Source organism: Cricetulus griseus, chromosome 4 (genome assembly GCF_003668045.3).
Source record: "Cricetulus griseus strain 17A/GY chromosome 4, alternate assembly CriGri-PICRH-1.0, whole genome shotgun sequence".
NCBI classification, from domain to species: domain Eukaryota; kingdom Metazoa; phylum Chordata; class Mammalia; order Rodentia; family Cricetidae; genus Cricetulus; species Cricetulus griseus.
Window position 1 is genome coordinate 174,327,903 of NC_048597.1, and position 19,943 is coordinate 174,347,845.

Consider the following 19,943-nt stretch of genomic DNA (forward strand, 5'->3'; position numbering starts at 1 on the left):
AGGGTTCCCGGCACAGCTTGAAGAACTCAAAATACTTCAGGCCTTCAGATCATTCTTGGGTCCGCAGTTCACCTCTGTCCAGTATCTCCCTCCCGCTGCGTTCTCCCTCATCTTTTCTTCCGTCCTTCCTCTCTCCTTCCTACTTCTGTGTTGTGCCCCCCCTACTGCCCCCTCCCCGCGCCTCCCGCGTCCCTCCCCAGCCTCCTCTCCCTTCCCTACCTAAGCCCCTCCCCATCCCCCACCCTTTTCTACTAGTCCCGCCCCTTGCTCTTTCCTCCTCCTCCAGCCCCTCCTCCCCACCCCCGCGCAAACCTCTCTCCTCCGGGAAGGCGTTGCCGAGCGGGGCGGCCATGGAGTCCGCAGCGCGGAGGCGGCAGCTCGCGGGAACGGCGAGCGGCCCCGGCGCCACGTTCGTGCAGGCCAGGTGCGCGCGGAGCGGGGACGGAAGGCCGCGCGGGGCCCCAGAGTTTGAGAAACCTCGCTAGGGTCCGGGGAATCGCGGGAGCCAGCTGCTCCGAGGTCGCCCTGGCCAGCTCTGCTGAGTCCCCCGCGCCACTTCCAAGTTTGCGGAAGCCTCCTGCTCTGGGCAGGACTGTGACTCTGCTCTGACTCAGGAGGCTTGGGGGCCCAGGAAAGTGAGCCGGTAACTGGGGACAGCGGGAAGTGGCAGGCTCCCATTCTGAATGAAGGGGTGATGTTTGGGGTTTATCAGGCTGGGCGGGGCAGAGCCGGAGGCACAAAACCCGCCCTTTGATATTTCGAAACCTCCAGTCGGCCTCCATCCCCTTCATTGGCCGTAAAAGCTTTCCCTGCGTGTCACCCGTGTTGATTAAGCACTGTACCAGGTGGGAAACAGGAAAGTCGGCGCCCACGCAGGTGACATCTAATCCTGGAGGACTTTCTGGAGGAGTTGAGCAGTACAGGACTCTGCAGAGGACACTTAGGCTTGTTTGGCTGGGCATGGTGGCTGTCTTTAATCCCAGCACTCAGGAGGTAGAGGCAGGTTTTGGGGGAGGGGGGCTGGGGGAGTAGTTTAGTCGGTAGTATCTGCATAGTACACCGGAAGTCCTGGGTTCAATGCCCAGCACCTCAGAAACTGGACACGTTAGCCAGTGGAAGAATGAGGAAAGGCAAGGAGTGTACTGGTGCTGGATAAGCCACAGCTGTAAGAGAAAATGACAGGGGGCTGGAGCGACTTCGAGGTGCCCTAAATGCCCCAGAGTTAGGCCAGAAAGCCCTAGAATCTTAAGTTTAAGGAGAGAGATACTCTGGATGGGAACAGTCCTGAAAAGGAAGCTACTCACCTCTTGAGCAGTAGGCCCCTTACTTTCCTCATTTAAATGATCTGTTAAAAAACGTATACCCATTTTTATAGTACCAAAGAACCATGGAAGAGTTTTGAGCACTAGTATGTTCTACGTGAATTTTAGAAAGTTCCTGGTGTGATTTGGGATGGTGGGAGAAGTTTGGGAGGCTGGGCTGAAGTTAGCTCTTGCATTGTTCCTGAAGTATTTATGGACTGTTTGCCTTTTGACTTGGAAGCCAATTTTCTGAGTTATGTGCAGTCCGGTGCCTGGTAATATTTCTTTCTACCTGGTGGCCATCCTGTAAGATTTCTGTGACTTAGTAACACAGTAATCATCTTAGATTGCATATCTGCTCTATCATGTTTGCACTGGGACAGATTTGCCTGTAGGCACACTATTGAGCAACGTGTCAATTGACAGTCCATTTACTCCTCTAAGTGTTAGTTACTTCATCATCTCCACTGATAACGAAATAGGTCCAGAGCAGGCTAAGGAGCCTGAGCAGACTGAGGCTCAGACTGTTTTACTGACCAGAAACAGTCCCCAAATTCAGAAGGCATTCAGTAAGCACCTCTACTATGCCCTATGTTGCCCACAGCACCCAGGTTAAAATTATCTTCCACATTCGGGCTGTCACAGCTGTTTCCTATATGTTATCTGTGGTTTACTTCTAAACATTGGAAGTCAGTATACAGTGTTTATAATATTTACGCTGTTTGTTTGTTTTCTGTTGTTTAGAGACAGGGTCTTTATTATGTAGCTCTAGCTGTCCTGGAACTCACTCTGTAGACCAGGCTGGCCTGGAACTCACAGAGATCCACCTGCCTCGTCCTCCTAAGTGCTGGGATAAAAGATGTGTGCCACAATACGTGACTCTTGGTTAGTTTTCCTTTTCTCCTTGCCATTGTTTGTTGGCATTTCCTCATTTTTCATTAAAATGCCTCAGTCTTATCATGTCCCGTACGTATTTCACCATCCTTTATTAAGAACCCGGAGTCGGTCTCCTCCTATTCTCCAAACAAGCAGGCTGCCCAGGGTTGCAGATGCTGCTGTGTGATACTGGCTTCCCAGCTGTCTGGTGTCAGTTTCCCCAAGGGGTAGACTCAGCAAGCTGTGGAGGGGAACAGGAACAAGGGCTGGGCTTGCTTCAGGTTACCTGGCATTGTGCTTTCACCACTGTCCTCAGTTCTGCCCATCATTGCTTCTGACGGGGACCTAGGGCCAGCATGGCCTGGGGAGCTCAGCCTAGGAAGTCTGGAATCAGGAATTTGGGACAAACTTGAGGTCACTTATCCTTAGGACAGAACTTGGGTATTGAGGGGAGATACCTTTACCCTGTGTGATCTGCCTTCATAGTCAGAGCCCCAACAGAAGAAAACCTTTCAGATATTTATCAGTCTTCTGTTTACTTACTGCTGGTAAAGCAAGGCTTTTACTAGGGTGAGGAAAACACACACACACACACACACACACACACACACACACACACACACACACACACCCTGCAGAGCAGAGTGGGGATTCTGAAAATCCGTGCTTATCAGCCTGGATTCCCAAGCTGGTATCTTCTCTGTTGCTACCTGTTTTCCCCACCTGTCCTACTAAGCTAGGCTGGAATATGTCAGGGTTCCCATGGATGGAGCAGAGGAAGAAATTGCTACTGAGCCTCTAGTGTAAACCAGTAAATTCTAGAGGCATGCACCAAGTGCCTCCCTCATTATTCTTTATACTAAACATCACACCTCTGTCCGAGTTGGAGGTTTCAGAATAAAACACTGAGGGCACTCGCCTCCTCCCTCCAAATCCTTCATTACTCACTGCTTGTTTGAGGCCTGTCCTGATGACCATAAAGAGGAAGAAACAACAGGGACTCTATTGGGGCACTATTGCTGAACTCTGAGCAATCTGCATAGCTAACGGGAATGTCTGCCCTGTCTTAGGCCTGGCTAGCCCCTACCTTTTTGTCCCTCATAGGCCTGTGATTTCTGCAGTGCCTTCTCCTCCTGCCTCAGGCCTTTCCTCTTGCTCACATGCAGCTTTTCTTCCTGGCTAAAAGTGCCCTTCTGCCTTATAGCTGCCTCCTTTCTGTAGGTTCTGCATATTGTTCCTGGCTATACTGATCCTTTTCTAGTTTGACCTCAAATGCCAGCTGGCTTATTAAAGTAATATATATTGTAATCAGAATAGTAAGTGGTTAAGACCCAGGCTTGAGCTCTGTGCTATCCAGAACTCCTTTATTTTAGTGTCAATCAGTATGAGTTTAGCAGCCCCAGCAAAAGAGAAGGTGCCAGTTCATATGGTCTGAGGCAGCCTGCCATGGGACACATGAACACTTTTCGTGCATGAGAGCACACACATACACAAGGGCACCCCCTCTTTGGGGCCCCGTCTTTTTTTTGTTGGCTGTCCCTGGAGGATGGAACCTTGGCCATAGGCAGCCTTGGGGCTTGCATCCTAGAGAGCCAGCATCAGAAGGAGCTCACTTCCTAATTCACCAAGCCCTCCCTGTGACTAATGAAACACTACCATTTGTGAAGAAATAAGAGTTGGGAATCGGGATCAAATTAGTAGTCATTAGAAGGTCCTTACTACATGGGTGACAGTGGCTAAACACTGACCTCAGTATCTTCATCTGAAAGCAGTAGGGGACAGCTCCTGCCTCTGATGCCACTGCCTGGGGTTAGCTGAGATGGTACAGGTAAAGTCCTAGCATCATGCATAGTTGGTGATCAGTGTGTGATGGAGGGCACTGAGTTGGGGACAGGAAGGCTGTGCTGACTTGGGGAAAGCTGCTTCTACCTGCCTTGCCTTCCATAGGACCACAGATCCCCAAGGGCATGCCTCCTTGGCCCCAGGGTGGCTTGATCTGTCAACTCATCTTTGGGATTAGCATCAACTAATTAGCTGAGGGGCCCAACAAATTATGAAAGTCAACACTGACAGAGGACCACATTTCTGGTGCTGTCGGCTCATGTGTTCCCATAGGGGAGGGATATGAAACACGGACTATGGTGGTGGTTTTAAGGCAGCCTGAATCAGGGACAGAGCTGACAACTCTGGAAGTCAGGGATCTGTATCTGGTCTGGCCACACATGCAGGATAATGAGGCTCCCCTCATCATTTTAGAGGTTAGTAGTGTCTTGTCTCTGGGTAGTAAGCATGCTGTAGGAGGACTCAGACTCTAATGAGGAGGTTGGAGAGTTGGGGAGACCTTAATGCTCTCCTCTTTTGGGCTGCTGATGTGGGTTTGTGGGTTAAGGCGCCCACTAAGCCTGAAGACCTGAGTCTGATCTTAGGACCCACATGGTGGAAAAGAGAGCAGCCTTGAACAAAGTCTTTTAACCTCTGCATGCATGTCATGGCATGTGCACATGCTCATACACTCAAATAACTATTGGGATTGTATTTAATTAATTAATTAATATTATTTTTGATAGGGTTTCTCTTTGTAGCCCTGGCTGTTCTGGAACTCACTCTGTTGATTCTGCAGACCTACCCCCCCCTCACCCCCCATCCCCCTACCCCCCCCCCCCGCCTAAACTCATGTGCACATACAGAGTTGTACATACATGTCTCTTAAAACATTAATACATAACAAATAGAGAAATGAGCTCACTCAAGCAGATAGCTACCCCATGGTTCCTGGGGGATAGTGGCTGCTTTGTGAAGGTTTTCTGCTGCTGTCCATCACCTGGGTCCATAGTTTTCATTCATCTTTTGTGTTTTGTGTTTTGTTTTATTTCCCCATCATTTTATAATGGAAGTTTGACAGTTACTTCACCTGTGGGTCAGTTTCTTCCTGAGTCACAGGGTACTTAGGACAACTGAAATCCTCTGTCCTCTTGACTAGACTCTGGGCTTCCTTTCCCTAGATAACATGATGTCCCTTTCAAGTGCCTAGATCTCTTTGTCTTTCTCTTGGGTTGATGGCAAAGGGGGTCGGGAGAAGACTGACTCTAGTCTTGTTCCTTTCCAGGCATGGCTCCATGAAGGCTGAGGAGACAGACCGCACAGCTCCCTTCCACTTTGACCTCTGGTTCTACTTCACACTGCAGAACTGGGTCCTGGACTTTGGCCGACCCATTGCCATGGTAAGTGTGAGGCTGAGTCCTGTGAGCATTCGGGGGATTTAATGTGATTTCAGTTTTCTGAGTGACCTTATAGACATCACATCTTAGGGAGAACCCAGAGGCCTTTACATTCTGCAGCTGTGTGTCTGGCCAGTCATGCAAGTCTGGGTGGGTCCCCATAGCCATCCTGTGAGGTAGAACATAACTGCTGTCCTCCCTCATTGTCTTGGGACAGTACTGTCATCTGGAGGTGAAGCCCATCAGCTGAATTTGCATATTATAACTGACCAAAAGTAAAGTCACTTCCACATAGTGAGGGTAACATGTAGAAATCCCCAAATATGGAAGTGTTAGACTTTCCTGAGGGCTGGGGTATACCCTTCCACTCCTTTCTCTGTTTATGTAAACATATATAGAAATTCCTTTTCCTTTTCCTAACCAAAAGGAGATTTTTGTTTTATACCTTATATTCTGCTCATTGTTTTACATTAAATCTCTATAGCAGTGGTTCTTAACCTGTAGATTGTGACCCCTTTGTCAAACCTCTATCTCCAAAAATATTTACATTATGATTCATAACAGCAAAATTACAGTTATGAAGTAGCAACAAAAGTAATTTTATGGTTAGGTGTAACGATAAGTCTTTCCACAGCCACCTGAGTTCCGCCCGCCATGTTAGGGCCCCCAATTAACACACAGTGATTAATATTAGGTACAATGCTGCTGGCCAATGACTAGGATTTCTTATATGCTAAATCAATCTTAATTATCAACCATAACTGCTAATATTTATATTTATAAAGACTTATGTGATCTAGGATGCAGGTGGCGTGCATCCTCTCTTGTCGGGCTCAGTTGGGGCTCAGCACAACATGAGGAACTGTATCAAAGGGTCAAAGCATTAGGAAGGTTGATTACCAAGGCTCTAGAGCAATATATGCAAATCAATGTTTCTATTGCTTAACCTTCCATGGTAAACATGTATTATAATGGCCTGTCTGAGCTACATGGTCAGACCCTGTCACAAGACAAAACAAACCTCACTGCTAAACTCTTCCAGCAAAGTGGCAGCTTACAAATTAACATAGGCTTCCTCCATACCAGATACACAGACTGAGAAAGAAATCAGGGAAATGGTCCCATTCACAGGGGCCTGAAAACTAAAATGAAATACCTTGAAATGCACCTTCTCAAGGAAGTGAAAGACCTACACAGTGAAAAGTTCAGCAGGAGGTTTGCTCTCCCCATTCAGCAGAATAAAAACCATGTATATGTTATAGCATGTTAAAGGAAAAAGAGCCTTTTTCAAATTAGGAAAGATTTTAGATTGTAAATGTGTTTTGTCCTAAGATAAAAGATTAAATAAAATAGCTGGGTGGTGGTGGTGCATGCCTTTAATCCCAGCACTCACTCTATGAGTTGGAAGCCAGCCTGGTCTACAGAGCAAGTTCTGGGAATGGCTCCAAAGCTACAGAGAAACCCTGTCTCAAAAAAAGTAGATAAATAAGCCGGGCGTTGGTGGTGCACACCTTTATCCCAGCACTTGGGAGGCAGAGGCAGGTGGATCTCTGTGAGTTCGAGGCCAGCCACTCCAAAATGAGTGCCAGGATAGGCTCCAAAGCTACACAGAGAAACCCTGTCTCAAAAACCAAAAAAAAAAAACAAAAAAAAAAAACAAAAAAGTAGATAAATAAATAAATGACTAAATAAAATATAAAATAGTTAAAAAAAAAACTATTATGAAGAATACTGTCATGTAGCAGCCCTAGGACACTCCTTGGATTTCTCTGTATCAAATATGACTAGGAACAGTCCATTTACTGTCTACAGGACTCAGTTTCCCTCTCTGGAAGTCTCTTGGCCTAGGGCTTCCAAGAGAACATGAAAGAGCTCAGTGTCTGTGAGGGGGGCTGGTGTCCAGTGGCCTCAGGCCTTCCTGTGAACGAATGCCCTCTCTCCTAGTTGGTGTTCCCACTCCAGTGGTTTCCTCTCAACAAACCAAGTGTCGGGGACTACTTCCACATGGCCTACAATGTCATCACGCCCTTCCTTCTGCTCAAGGTACAGACTGGCCTATCTCCCTCCTATCCTCTCTGCTCTCTCTCTCTCTCTCTCTCTCTCTCTCTCTCTCTCTCTCTCTCTCACACACACACACACACACACATACACACACATACACACATACTCTTCATGAGCTGATGGTTCAGTGGGTCAGAGTGCTTGCCTCTAAGTCTGACAACCTGCATTTTATCCCTATATCACAAGAAATGATTTCCACAAATTGTCCTCTGACCTTTACTTGTGTACCTACATAAATACACTCACACAATAAATAAACAGGTAAATGTTTCTTTTAAAATTTAAAAATGAAAAACATTTCAAATCTCTAAAAGTTGGAGAAGCATCACCTCAGAACACAGTTTCTGTGTTTTAGAAAACAATTTTGTACTCCCCATTTTGTACTCCCTGACACCTTCTTTCTGTTTGCTAGAGTCCTTTCACTCAAAAATCAGATCCCTGCAGCATTCTAGCCCACCCAAGGCATACAGGGGACACCCTGGGGTAGTGGAAGGGTCTAGCCTGGTCAGGAGTCCTCCCTTGAAGGTCTAGTCACTTCTAACACTGCCCCCATTCCCCACCCTCATCTGATCTTCCTGGAGAGGAAGGGTCTCCTTCAGCAGACCCTGCTGGATTTATACTGTGCCATCATCAATCTGGAGCTAGGCTGTCCAACTAAGAAACCCACCACTCCCAGAGGGACTTTCTATCCCACTTTTCTGAGGGGAGGCAGAGGTTTTCACACATTGTAACGGAGTCAGGGTCATGCCATGGACCTCACTCTGAACCTCAGCTCATCGAGAGATCCCCTCGAACGCTGCCTCGGTCTATAATCTACGTCAGCATCATCACTTTCATCATGGGAGCCAGCATCCACCTGGTGGGTGATTCTGTCAACCACCGCCTGCTCTTCAGTGGGTACCAGCACCACCTGTCCGTCAGAGAGAACCCCATCATCAAGAATCTCAAGCCAGAGACACTGGTGAGGCTGCCTCCCACTCCCCCAATCCACTCCAGCAAGGTTGCCCTACTGGGTATCTGTTCTTGGAGACTAAAGAGGCTCCCCTGCCAGTCATGTTTCATGTAGCCCAGGTGACCTTGAACTCCTGATCCTCTTGCCTCTGCCTTCTGAGTGCTGGGATTACAAGCATGAAACTAAGTGAGGGCACTGTTGCCTACCTGAATTAGTATTCTCCTAGACTGTAAAGGGACACAGTATCTGTCTGGATATGAAGTGCATGTCTGAAACTCCAGCACTCAGGAGGGAAAGAGAAGAGGACTGCTACACGTTCAAGGTCAGCCCGGTTTATATAGTCAGACTGTCGCAAAAAAGAGGAAGGAAGGAAGGAAGGACGGAAGGACGGAAGGAAGGAAGGAAGGAAGGAAGGAAGGAAGGAAGGAAGGAAGGAAAAAGTGGTACAGTGACTGGTTCCCAGTGGCCCCTGTGGTACCCTAGGGAGGGAATGAGAATGGTGTGTGGGAGGTGTTAAAAGAGGCAAGAGTGGGCAGTGGCGTTGTTTCTTGTTCCAGCCCCCTCACTCTGTCACCCCTGTGCCTTCTCAGATTGACTCCTTTGAGCTGCTGTACTACTATGACGAGTACCTGGGCCACTCCATGTGGTGAGTAAGGGGCTGACTGAGCTATGTTTCATCCAGGGCCCAGGCACCAAGATACTGGACAAGGCTCCCTGGACCCAAGCCTCTGTATTGAATGGAGCATCTAGAATAGAATTATCTTCTCAGCAAAGGCATTATGAGTGGGACCCCTGGTCAGCAAGCAAGGAGACCCAGCTTCTTTTGGTTGGCCCTAAGAGGGCCTTCTAGTGCCTCCTCCCTACCTGAAGTTCCCACAGTAGCCACTAGAGGGCAGAAAGCAGGTGTTTGTCTACTTTAGTCATGCCTGAGCCCAGGGTTGGGGAGGGAGGACTCTGGCCTGAAAACAAACACATTAGAATCTAGTGACTGTATGGTTGTGGTGGAATGCAGGAGACAGATGGGGACATAGGAAGCTGAGAAGAGCCAGCAGGGCCAGGTTTGGGTGGCACAATTTGTGCTCCCCATCTTAGAGCTCCCAAGGGGAGTATCACCACCACCACTCTCCGGAAAATCTCAGAAATGTGGGGTCAGAGCCAGAGATTCAGAGCTCCAATAAGGAAGTTTCCTCTGCCACCCCTCATCCTACACTACAAACACTAAAGCGAGAGGGAAGAGGTGAGAACAGTTGTGCTGGGAGGTGATGAGCTGGCCCTGCTCCTGGTGCCTTATCTGGACTGTGGAACTTCCCTCAACACATGCCCCACACTGGCGTCTGTGGGGCTGTCTGAGGTTGTGGAGGTGATCCTCCTGGTTTGGAGGGCACTCGGGGACCTCTTCCCACTGGAAGTCAGGAAGGGAGGAGGGACAAACCTGGGAATTCAGGAGAGGTTGGGGGAGTGCACTGAGTATTTGAGGGTGGGGGTGTCACGTGACAGAAAAGGTTTGTGTGTGAGAACGTGCGTGTGTGTGTGTGTGTGTGTGTGTGTGTGTGTGTGTATGAGAACGTGTGTGTGTGTGTGTGTGTATGAGAAGTGTGTGTGTGTGTGTGTGTGTGTGTGTGTGTGTGTGTGTGTAATTGAGAATGTGTGTGTGTGTGTGTGTATGAGAAGTGCGTGTGCGTGTGTGTGTGTGTGTGTGTGTGTGTGTGTGTGTGTGTGTGTGTGTGTGTGTGTGTGTGTGGTGTGTGTGTGTGAGAACGTGTGTGTGTGTGTGTGTGTGTGTGTGTGTGTTAGACTGGAAGGAGAGGAAGCCCCTGTGTGGGGAGGAGAGAAGCCATACTCTTAGACGAGGTGGGGACTGTTGGCTGAGTATGAATGACAGGCTCCACAGCACCCCTTGGGATCTCCCAGAACTATGTTCTCTCTGACCTCAGTCCTGCTGGGTACCCCCATTTCCAGGCTAGTGTGGCACTGGGCCTGCTGGTGTCTAAGGCACATGGATGAGACAGAGCCCCACATCCCCTCATCTCCATGTGGAATGAAGGACAGGGTGGGCACCAGGTCCAGAGAGGGAAGCCAGGCAGGTTGTGGTTGCCATGGCACCCACACCCTCCACCTTAGTATTTAACACAAGGAGCCCAGGGCCCTTCTTTTGGTTTCTGTTCCTCCCATCTGGACTCCCAGGGTAGGAAAGGCTGGATGTAGAGGCCATGACCCATGCCAAGGGTTTTATAAATCATGAGGTGACACCCTGTGTGACAATGCAAGGGTGACATAGATGTGACAAAGATGACGGGGACACGCCCTGGTCAGACTTTTACAGCTCTTGCCTCTCTGTCACAGGTACATCCCCTTCTTCCTCATCCTCTTCATGTACTTCAGTGGCTGCTTTACCACCTCCAAGGCTGAGAGCCACATGCCAGGGCCTGCCCTGCTCCTGGTGGTGCCCAGTGGTCTGTACTACTGGTGAGTGGACACTGACATTTAGGGAGGGACAAAGGGCACATGCACTGAATGAGCCACCACAGTAAAATCCACACAGAAGCAGTGCTGGAGTGATGACCCACCTCTGTAATCCTAGCACTTGGGAGGTGAAGCAGGAGGATCAGGAGAGAGAGAAAGGAAACACACACACACACACACACACACACACACACACACACACACACACACACACACACACACCACACACACACACACACACCACACACACACACACACACACACACACACACACACACACACACACACACACACACACACACACACACACACACACACACACACACACACACACACACACACACCACACACACACACACACACACCACACACACACACACCACACACACACACACCACACACACACTCACACACACACCACACACACACACCACACACACACACACACCACACACACACACCACACACACACACACACCACACACACACACACACCACACACACACGAGACACCAGACCTGCAGTGTGACCCCATGTAAGACTTGCCACCCCCAGGCTTCTGGGTTGAGGGAGGACTGTGCAGGTAGCAGATGAGGCCTCAGGGGATGTGATAGCTGAGGCCACGTGTCTCATGGTGTTCTCTGCAATGAGTGCATCTTCAGGTGGAAGTGTCCTGTGTGCTGAGAAATGCCAGACACCAAAGCCAGATTCTGATTCTCAGTATGTAGCCTTGGAACTTGCTGTGTGGTAACCAGAGACCCCCCCTGCCTCTGACTCTGCCTCCTGGGTGCCATGTAAACATGTGAGCCCCACACCAAGCTGAATGTTGTATTTTATTACTACTACTACTACTACTACTTATTATTATTATTATTATTATTATTATTATTATTATTATTATTATTATTATTTTGAAACAGGGTCTTTGTAGCCTTAGCTGTCCTGGAACTCAACTATGTAGACCAGGTTGGCCTCAAACTCACAAAGATCTGCCTGCCTCTGCCTCCCTAGTGCTGAGATTAAAGGTGTGTGCCAACATGTCCAGCTATCCAGAGTATTATTACACCACTTAAATTCAAAGTAGTATGATACCTCTGGGCTATGGTTTAGATTGTCCTGGCACATTAGTCCAGAGGGATACCAGGCAGGATGGTGTTGCCATAGCACCCACCTCACCTCTACACCTGTCTTCTTTCTCCAGGTACCTGGTCACCGAGGGCCAGATCTTCATTCTCTTCATCTTCACCTTCTTTGCCATGCTGGCTCTCGTCTTGCACCAGAAGCGCAGGCGCCTCTTCCTGGACAGCAACGGCCTCTTCCTCTTCTATTCCTTTGCCCTCACCCTCTCACTGGTGGCTCTGTGGGTTGCTTGGCTGTGGAATGATCCTGTACTCAGAAAGAAGTACCCTGGTGTCATCTATGTCCCCGAGCCCTGGGCCTTCTACACACTCCATGTCAGCAGTCAGCACTGAGGCTCCCTGGGAGCAATAGGCCATGGACATTTGTGCAAGCGTGCATATGTGCACCCGTGGTAATGTGGACTGTGCATGTGCACAGGGACGGGCAGAGCGCATTGTTGAAAGACATGGCTGCTTTGGTCAGGGTTGTTTTTTGTTCGTTGCTTTGGACTTAAGATGAAATTAGTTTGGGGAAGTATATGAAGGCCAAGATCCTGGCCCCTGCCCTCCCTACCCTGTACTTCACTACTATTAGAGATAATACTCCTATGTCTCAGGACTGGGCTGGCCTCACGGAAATGTCTTTTGGTGGCCATGCCTGTCCCTAGACCTAAAGGATACAACTTCTGTCCTTTGAACAGAGCGTTTCCACCTCTGGGCTTCATTTGTACTAGAGGGCTCCATGGTCCCCAAGTGGCTCCATGAGCTGGGGGGTTACTGATTCCCCTGGGACAGCCTTAGCAAGGAAGAGTGGTTCTGTCTGTTATGGCGTCCCTACCCTCAGCCCAGTGGGGTATGCTCCTATCTTGTCCAGCCTCGGACCCCACTCACAAACTGCTGAGAATCCAGTCTCCAGGGAGCCAGAGGCCCGGCTCCAGGTCACTATCAGCTGAACTCTGGAACCCAGCCTGGGTTTGGAACTACATGGAAGGCAGAATTCTCAAGTCCTTGTGGTACAGATTCCCTGAGACCCATTTTAAGACAAATCTGTCTCTCATGACATCACATCTCAACCTGAATCTCTCACCACCTGCCTGGTGCCTTTGTTCCCAGCATGGTGGCTCCTGCCTCTCCCCAGCCCACCTCTTCCCAGGCCTCAGATACAGGTCTCCAAGGCACAGCACTGGCCTGTGCTGTGAGTCTTGGGGACACTCCTACTATGCATTCTTTTCTGTTGCTCTCAGGGAACACTGGGCCTGATTCTTCCCTTTTGTTGTGGTCTTTCTACAGGCTAGACCATGCTGGGTGGTGAGAGGTCTGAATAAAGGTGGTGTGGAGCCCGGCCTGGCTGGTGGCTGTTTCTACCTTTGGGAGTGTGGTGGGGAGGCAGGAGGGAGTTCTGGACTGAGGGAAAGACTGGTTGGTCTGGGGCCTAGGCTGCAGGGTACAAGGCTTTCTCTTGAAGACCTTGAGGGCCCTAACCCTGCTCTCCTCCCCACCTGCCTACCACCTAAAGCATCGGTTCTCAACCATCAGAAAATTCATATTTCTCATGGTCTTAGAAACAGAGACACCACTCAGCAAAAATCACAGTTATGGAGTAGCAATAAAAATAATTTTATGGCTGAGGGTCACCACAACATGAGGAACTATATTAAAGGGTCCCAGCATTAGGAAGGTTGAGAACCACTGACAGGCTCTTGGGGCTGTGAGCAAGAAGACTCTCTTCCCAGTCAATAGAGTGTTCCTCAGGGGAGCCTAGGTCAGTGAGGGGAAGTAGAGCACCTCAGACTTGTCGCTGAGGGTGTCCCACCAGTCGTCTCCTGTGCTAGGAGGCAGTGGAAAGCTACTTTGTAGGAGATAGCCCTGAGCCTTCGGCAAGTTGACTACGCTCTTGGAGCCTGGCCACACCTCACAAGAGACATGGGTAAAGTTACCGGAAGTCAGAGTGGGGAACATGGCTCTACTCATGCGTCTGTCCCCTCAGCCGCCTGGCACATTCCTTGCCTACTTCCAGGGTGCTGCCATTTCAAGACTATCATCAGGAGGTCTAAACAGCTATTTCATAAGCAGGGACAGGCCTGGTTTGTGGGGCCTGAAGACTATACATTTTGGGGAGCCCTTAGTAAGAAAACAGTGGGAATGTGGGCAGTGTATAGGCCAGAGGAAAACCTCAGGTATCCTTTAGGGGCACTATCCACCTTACTGTTGAGACAGGGTCTCTTTCATTGGCCTGGAACTTGCCCATTAGGTTAGAGTCACCGGCCAGTGGGCTCCAGGGATCCAGCACTCTCCAGCTCCCCAGGCCTAGAGAACACACGTGTGCCACCATGCTTGACCTTTCTCATGTGGGCTCTGGGGTTAGAACTCAGGTCCTTGTGCTTGAAAAGCAAGGCTTTACCGACTGAGCCATCTTCTTGGCCCTAAGGAAATATTTAAAAATATTTACCAAAGTGAGTATTTAGGAATAGCAAGTTCCTGGAGCCCTGGGCAACCATGTGCCTCTTGGGCAGTTAACTAGGGATATCATCACCCTGGAAAACTGTCTGGATGGCAGCCTGGATTTCTACCAGAGCACGCCTTGTTGTGGAAGAAACCAGAAACTGGAGACAGGCTCTGCAGACCACTGTGATGTGGGCTCCTTTGGGGACCACCACTCCAGGCCCATACCACCAGTGTGGTCCCAGACTGGTGCTTCAGCTTCCTCTGGAAAGGTGGTATCTTTTTTTTTTAATTTTTTTTCCATTCATTTATTTAGCTCATAAAGTCATGCACAATTATGATACATAATACAGTATGTTCACAATGGCATGGCTAAATTAAACCAATTAACATGTTATATCACACATATTCATCATTTTTGTTTTGAGAACACTTAAAGTATACTATCTCACAACTTTTAAAGTATAGCATATTGTTATCAACCATATTTATCATGCTCTCAGTAGACCTCAAGACATCACAGAGTCCATGCCTCTTGTCCAACTGCAGTTTTATATGGAAAGGTGTTATCTTGACTCCTCCCAACCAGGTTGTACCTAGTGGGATCCATGAGACCAGTTCCTTGCAGCCCAGGTACAAGTGTGCAGCCCATGTGACTCTATGAGGCAGCTGTCATGGAACTGTGAACATGATGGCTGAGAGCAGCAGGTGTTCATCTGCTCAGTTCTGAAGGGGAGGTGTTGACAGGGCTGTGTTCTCAGCAGCTCTAGAGGATGCTTCTCAGCCTCTTCTGCCTGTAGTGGGACCCAGGCTATTCCAGGTGTTCTGGGCTGTGGGTCCAGTCATCATGGCCCTCCCTGTGTGGTGTCTGAACCCCCACCCAATTTAGAACCTACCCTACTCACTCTGGATGACCTCATCTCAGATATATCCACAGATGCTACTTAAGATGAAGTCCCTTATGCTCCAGGTGGATGTGGATTCTGGGGATACTAGTTAGCCCCAGAGAGGCCAAAAACAAGGCACATGTGATGGAGGTGGGGAGAGCAAAGGCAGAGGGCCGTTTCTTGCCCTTCCACACTTCACCCAGCACGCACACAGGAAGCCTGCCAAGACACACTCTCCTGGCATGGGACTTGGAGCTAAGACTGCCCTATCTGCCCCCAACTATAAGTGACGGGGGCCCTTGGCTAGGAGAGTTTGGCTGAGGAACATAACTCCATAAGAAAGTGGCATCCCTTTCAAAGGTAGAATTTAGGGAGACAGGGCTGGGGGTCAGGAACTTAGTCTCCTGTGGTACAGGCTGGCTTTGAACTCAGTAGCCCAGGGTGGCACTGAACTTCTGATTCTCCTGCCTTTATCCTCTTTCTGGTGTTACAGGCATGCATACTATGCCTGATTTATGCAGTGCTGTGAATCGAACCCAGGGCTTGCAGGCTAGGCACATGTTCTACCAACTGAACTTTATCCTGAGCCCTGACCCCCCACATAACCTTTCTAAGACATTCCCCGGGGGCTTTTCTGTGGTTTGGTTGGCATCCTTGTAGACAAAGTAGCCTAAGCGGAGAGGAGGTGCCACTTGCCTGAAGCCTCTTCCACAGGGAGGGAGCTCAGTCCAGAGAGGTAAAAAGAAAGAAGGACCCAACAGAAGTCGGTGATGCCTAGGGGAGGTGCCTGCCAGCTCCTTGCCAGGAGGGCCATATTTCAAGAATAAAGTGAATAAACTCAGCCCCAAGTAGTACTGGAGTGGTTTTCTGTTTCTTTGAACATGAAGAGTCACTCATACAGAGTACTGTGTAACTTGCTAAGCATGCACCATGAGCCCATGTGCAGTCACAGCTTTGGAGCTGGTGCTCTGAACCAGCTGAAACAGCATGTGAAACTGGGCGTGGCTGCAAACCTGACTTGTACTTGAGAGGCAGAGGGAGGAGGATCAAGAGTTCCAAGTCATCCTCAATTATACAGTGTGTTTGAGAGCAGCCTGGGCAACAGGATCTGTCTCCAGACAACAAATGGGTGCTGGAGAGATGATCTCGTGAGCACTTACTGCTTTTGCAGAGGACCTGAATTTGGTTCCCAGCATCTACCTAGGGTGGCTCACAACTGCCTGTAACTCCAGCTTCGGGGGTCTGACTTTCTTTCCTGGCCTCTGTAGGCTCCTGTACTCACATGTACACAGACATGCAAAAATACACATAATTAAAAGTATATTTTTAAAAGTGCTTTTCTGGCCTGGTGGTGGTGGCACATGCCTTTAATCCCATTACTCAGGAGGCAGAGACAGGTTGCTCTCTGTGAGTTCGAGGCCAGCCTGGTTTACAAAATGAGTTCCAAGACAGGTTCCAAAAGCTACAGAGAAACCGTCTTGAAGCCCCTCCCCCCTAAAAAAGTGCTTTTCTGTCTGGTGGTAGCCATCATGTGAGTCAAAGTGGGTACATACAGTACAGACTATAGAATAGTGATTCTCAACCTGTGGCTTGCGACCCCTTTAGGAGTCCTATGACTTTCACAAGGTTCACATATTAAATATCCTGCATAATCAGATATTTACATTATGATTCATAACACTAGCAAAATTACAGTTACAAGATAGCAATGAAAATAATTTTATGGTTGAGGTCACCACAACATGAGGAATTGTACGAAAGAGTTCCAGCATTAAGAAGGGTGGGAACCTCTGCTCTAGAGGAAGATGAGGTCTGACACAATGCATTTTCTTCAGGGGTACACTGCTAGCTGTATTCCCAACTCTGTGCTATAAAGGGCTCTCCACCCCACCTGGCCAGGTAAGCCAACAGGCTGCTTAAGGAGGCTAAGCGAAATTACATCAGATGCAGAACTTCATGTTCATAAAGGAGACTGCAAACCCCCATCTCTGTGTTAACCAGCTAACGACTGCCCTGTCTTCAGTCTCGTGGAGAGAGCTGGACTCCACCATGGGTGGAGCTTTGAGAGTCCTGGATTCTTACTGGGTGGAAAGATTCACATATAAATTCTTTGTGGTACTGAAGCTGGGTGAAATTGTGACCACGATTCCCACCATTGGTTTCAACGTGGAGACAGCTGAGTACAAGAGTATCAGCTTCACCGTGTGGGATGTGGGTGGCCAGGACAAGATCCGGCCGCTGTGGCGCCATTACTTCCAGATTACCCATGGCTTGGTCTTCGTAGTGGACAGCAAGACAGAGAGCGTGTGAATGAGGCCCGTGAGCTCATGAGGATGCTAGCTGAAGATGAGCTCCGGGATGCAGTTCTCTTGGTGTTTGCCAACAAGCAGGACCTCCCCAATGCCATGAATGTGGCCGAAATCGCAGACAAGCTGGGGCTGCACTCTCTACGATACAGGAACTGGTACATTCAGGCCACCTGTGCCACCAGCGGGGATGGACTCTATGAAGGACTAGACTGGCTGTCCAATCAGCTCCGGAACCAGAAGTGAACCAGACCCCTCCTTCCCCCTTACTTCCGCCTCTCTGCTCTCTGCTTTCCTCTCTGTGGTCCTGAGTGCCAGAAGCTGTTTCCATGGGTTGGTCACAGTGTGCATCGCACCGTGCTGTACATGTGCAGACGCAGCCTGCAGCCAGGTTTTTATTTAATGTAAATAGTTTCTGTTTCCACTGAGGCAGTTTCTGGTACTCCTATGCAATATTACTTAGCTTTTTTATTGTAAAAAGAGAATCAACTCACTGTCAGTACTGAGAAGGGATTTGGGTGTAGGGGCACCTGGCCTCCGGGAGCCATTGGGCTGTAAACTGGTGTCAGTATCCATTTGGTGGTTGGTTTTTAACCCAAACTCAGTGTATTTTTTAAAATAGTTTAAAAATACAGGACAAGAACACTTGAACACACAGAAAGGAGACTATGCCTAGTGTAGGTTTTGCAGTAATGGCCTGAATGCTAGTCCATCGGATCACCTGTTCCCCTATGAGAACAGGAGAGAAGGTGACAAACCACCATCTGTTGCATGGTCACAGTAGAGCCCCCGTGACTTGCCTGTTTTTGGTTCACCTGCATTCCATAGCTTTGTGCTTGTACTTGTGCTCACATGGTCACCTAGGGATTGGCTGGGGCCATTGTGGGGTGCAGGGCCTGGCTTGTATTTGGTGTGTGGCCAGGCCAGATGGCAACCTACATACCCAGATTACTCTTGGGCCCACTTGGACGGCTGGCAGGAGGTCTGGGTCTCACCAGCAGGAGCGCGTGCAAGCTGGGAGGGTCAGTCCATTCCAGACCCACATCCTGGAGCACCTCCATCTCCATGAGTGAAGTAGCTTTCTCCCTCAGCCTGCAAGGGTCCGATTTGCCATCGAAAGACGACCTCTACTTTTTTCTTTTTTTTTTTTTTTTTTTTTTTTTTTTGGTTTTTCGAGACAGGGTTTCTCTGTGGCTTTGGAGGTTGTCCTGGTACTAGCTCTTGTAGACCAGGCTGGTCTCGAACTCACAGAGATCCACCTGCCTCTGCCTCCTGGGTGCTGGGATTAAAGGAGTATGCCACCAACGCCCGGCTACTTTTTTTCTTTTGTATTTTGATAAACACTGAAGAAGCTGGAGCTGTTAAATTTATCTTGGGGAAATCTCAGAACTGGTTTATTTGGTGTGGTGGAACCTCTTACTGCTTTCAATACACAATTAGTAATCAACTGTTTTGTATACTTGTTTTCAGTTTTCATTTCGACAAGCACTGTAATTATAGCTATTAGAATAAAGTCTCTTAACTATTAAAAAAAATCAATTCTTTGTGGTTCTCCTCAATGACCCAGTCCATAAGTTACCAGAACAAATCCTGACACCCAGCGGATCGCCAAACCAGGAAGTACATTAGCACCAGGAGATGTGTGGGCTGCCATCTGCTGGCCACAAGAGTTGTGGTCTCTGAAAGGATTACAAAATTCCGACATAATTTCACGACACAGTTGGAGAAAGCATAGAACTCTCCACCTCTGTTACTGATGATGTAAGTAATGTTTGTAAAATTTATGCCAATAAATGATTTAGGACAGTCTCACGTGCGTGTGTGCACACGCACACACATTCTTGAAACTACAACAAAAAAAGAGTTGAAGGGTGTCAAGGGGCACATGCCTGATCCCAGGACCCACTTACTGAAACCCAAGAAAACGCCTTGAGCCCTTCACAAAGGTAGGGTGATTGGGGCCTGTGCCCACCTGCCAAAGTCCCTCCTACTTCGCTTACTTTCTCAGGGCTGTTGAGGTGAAACCTCTAGCCTTCCCGCACCATACCAACCTCTAGAATACAGTCAGAACCTCAAGATTCTCAAGTCTGAGAGTGTGCAGAGGTGAATCAGGAGGAACATGGTCAGGGCCAGAGGGGTGTCCTGTGTCCGTGTGCCCTCATAGGAGTCGGCGGGAGACCCTTCTCTGGCACTTGCAGCCTTTGGCAGCGCCGTTAGCTCCCTGTGTAGTGCACGGTTTGGGTGGCCACACACCATACTAACAACTGGGCCAACCTGGACTTAGCACCTTGCAGGGAAACCAGCCACCAGGTGTGGATG

At 49.0% G+C, this 19,943-nt stretch overlaps 1 protein-coding gene and 1 pseudogene across 4 annotated transcripts; both read left to right on the forward strand.

Annotated features, from left to right (window-relative positions):
• Positions 1 to 291: 291 nt before the first annotated feature.
• Cln6 (CLN6 transmembrane ER protein) lies at positions 292 to 13,333 on the forward strand. Of its 4 annotated transcripts, none has more exons than XM_027414802.2 (7): positions 292 to 424; positions 5,284 to 5,398; positions 7,340 to 7,438; positions 8,229 to 8,417; positions 8,999 to 9,054; positions 10,752 to 10,874; positions 12,073 to 13,333. In XM_027414802.2, exons 1-7 carry the CDS (start codon positions 351 to 353, stop codon positions 12,341 to 12,343), a joined length of 927 nt encoding a protein of 308 aa, XP_027270603.1. In that variant the 5' UTR covers positions 292 to 350; the 3' UTR covers positions 12,344 to 13,333. The 4 variants fall into 4 exon arrangements, with proteins under 4 accessions (XP_027270603.1, XP_027270604.1, XP_027270605.1 ...); XM_027414803.2 differs by lacking the exon at positions 292 to 424 and adding an exon at positions 462 to 643; XM_027414804.2 differs by lacking the exon at positions 292 to 424 and adding an exon at positions 462 to 635.
• Positions 13,334 to 14,903: 1,570 nt separating this feature from the next.
• LOC100760687 lies at positions 14,904 to 18,097 on the forward strand (annotated as a pseudogene).
• Positions 18,098 to 19,943: the final 1,846 nt, after the last annotated feature.

Excerpts from the sequence above, each read along its gene's own strand:
- Cln6 (XM_027414802.2), top strand. The coding sequence starts at position 351 with ATGGAGTCCGCAGCGCGGAGGCGGCAGCTCGCGGGAACGGCGAGCGGC. Across the intron at positions 7,439-8,228 it reads CGCCCTTCCTTCTGCTCAAG|CTCATCGAGAGATCCCCTCG; the intron begins GTACAGACTGGC and ends TCTGAACCTCAG. Across the intron at positions 9,055-10,751 it reads TACCTGGGCCACTCCATGTG|GTACATCCCCTTCTTCCTCA; the intron begins GTGAGTAAGGGG and ends TCTCTGTCACAG.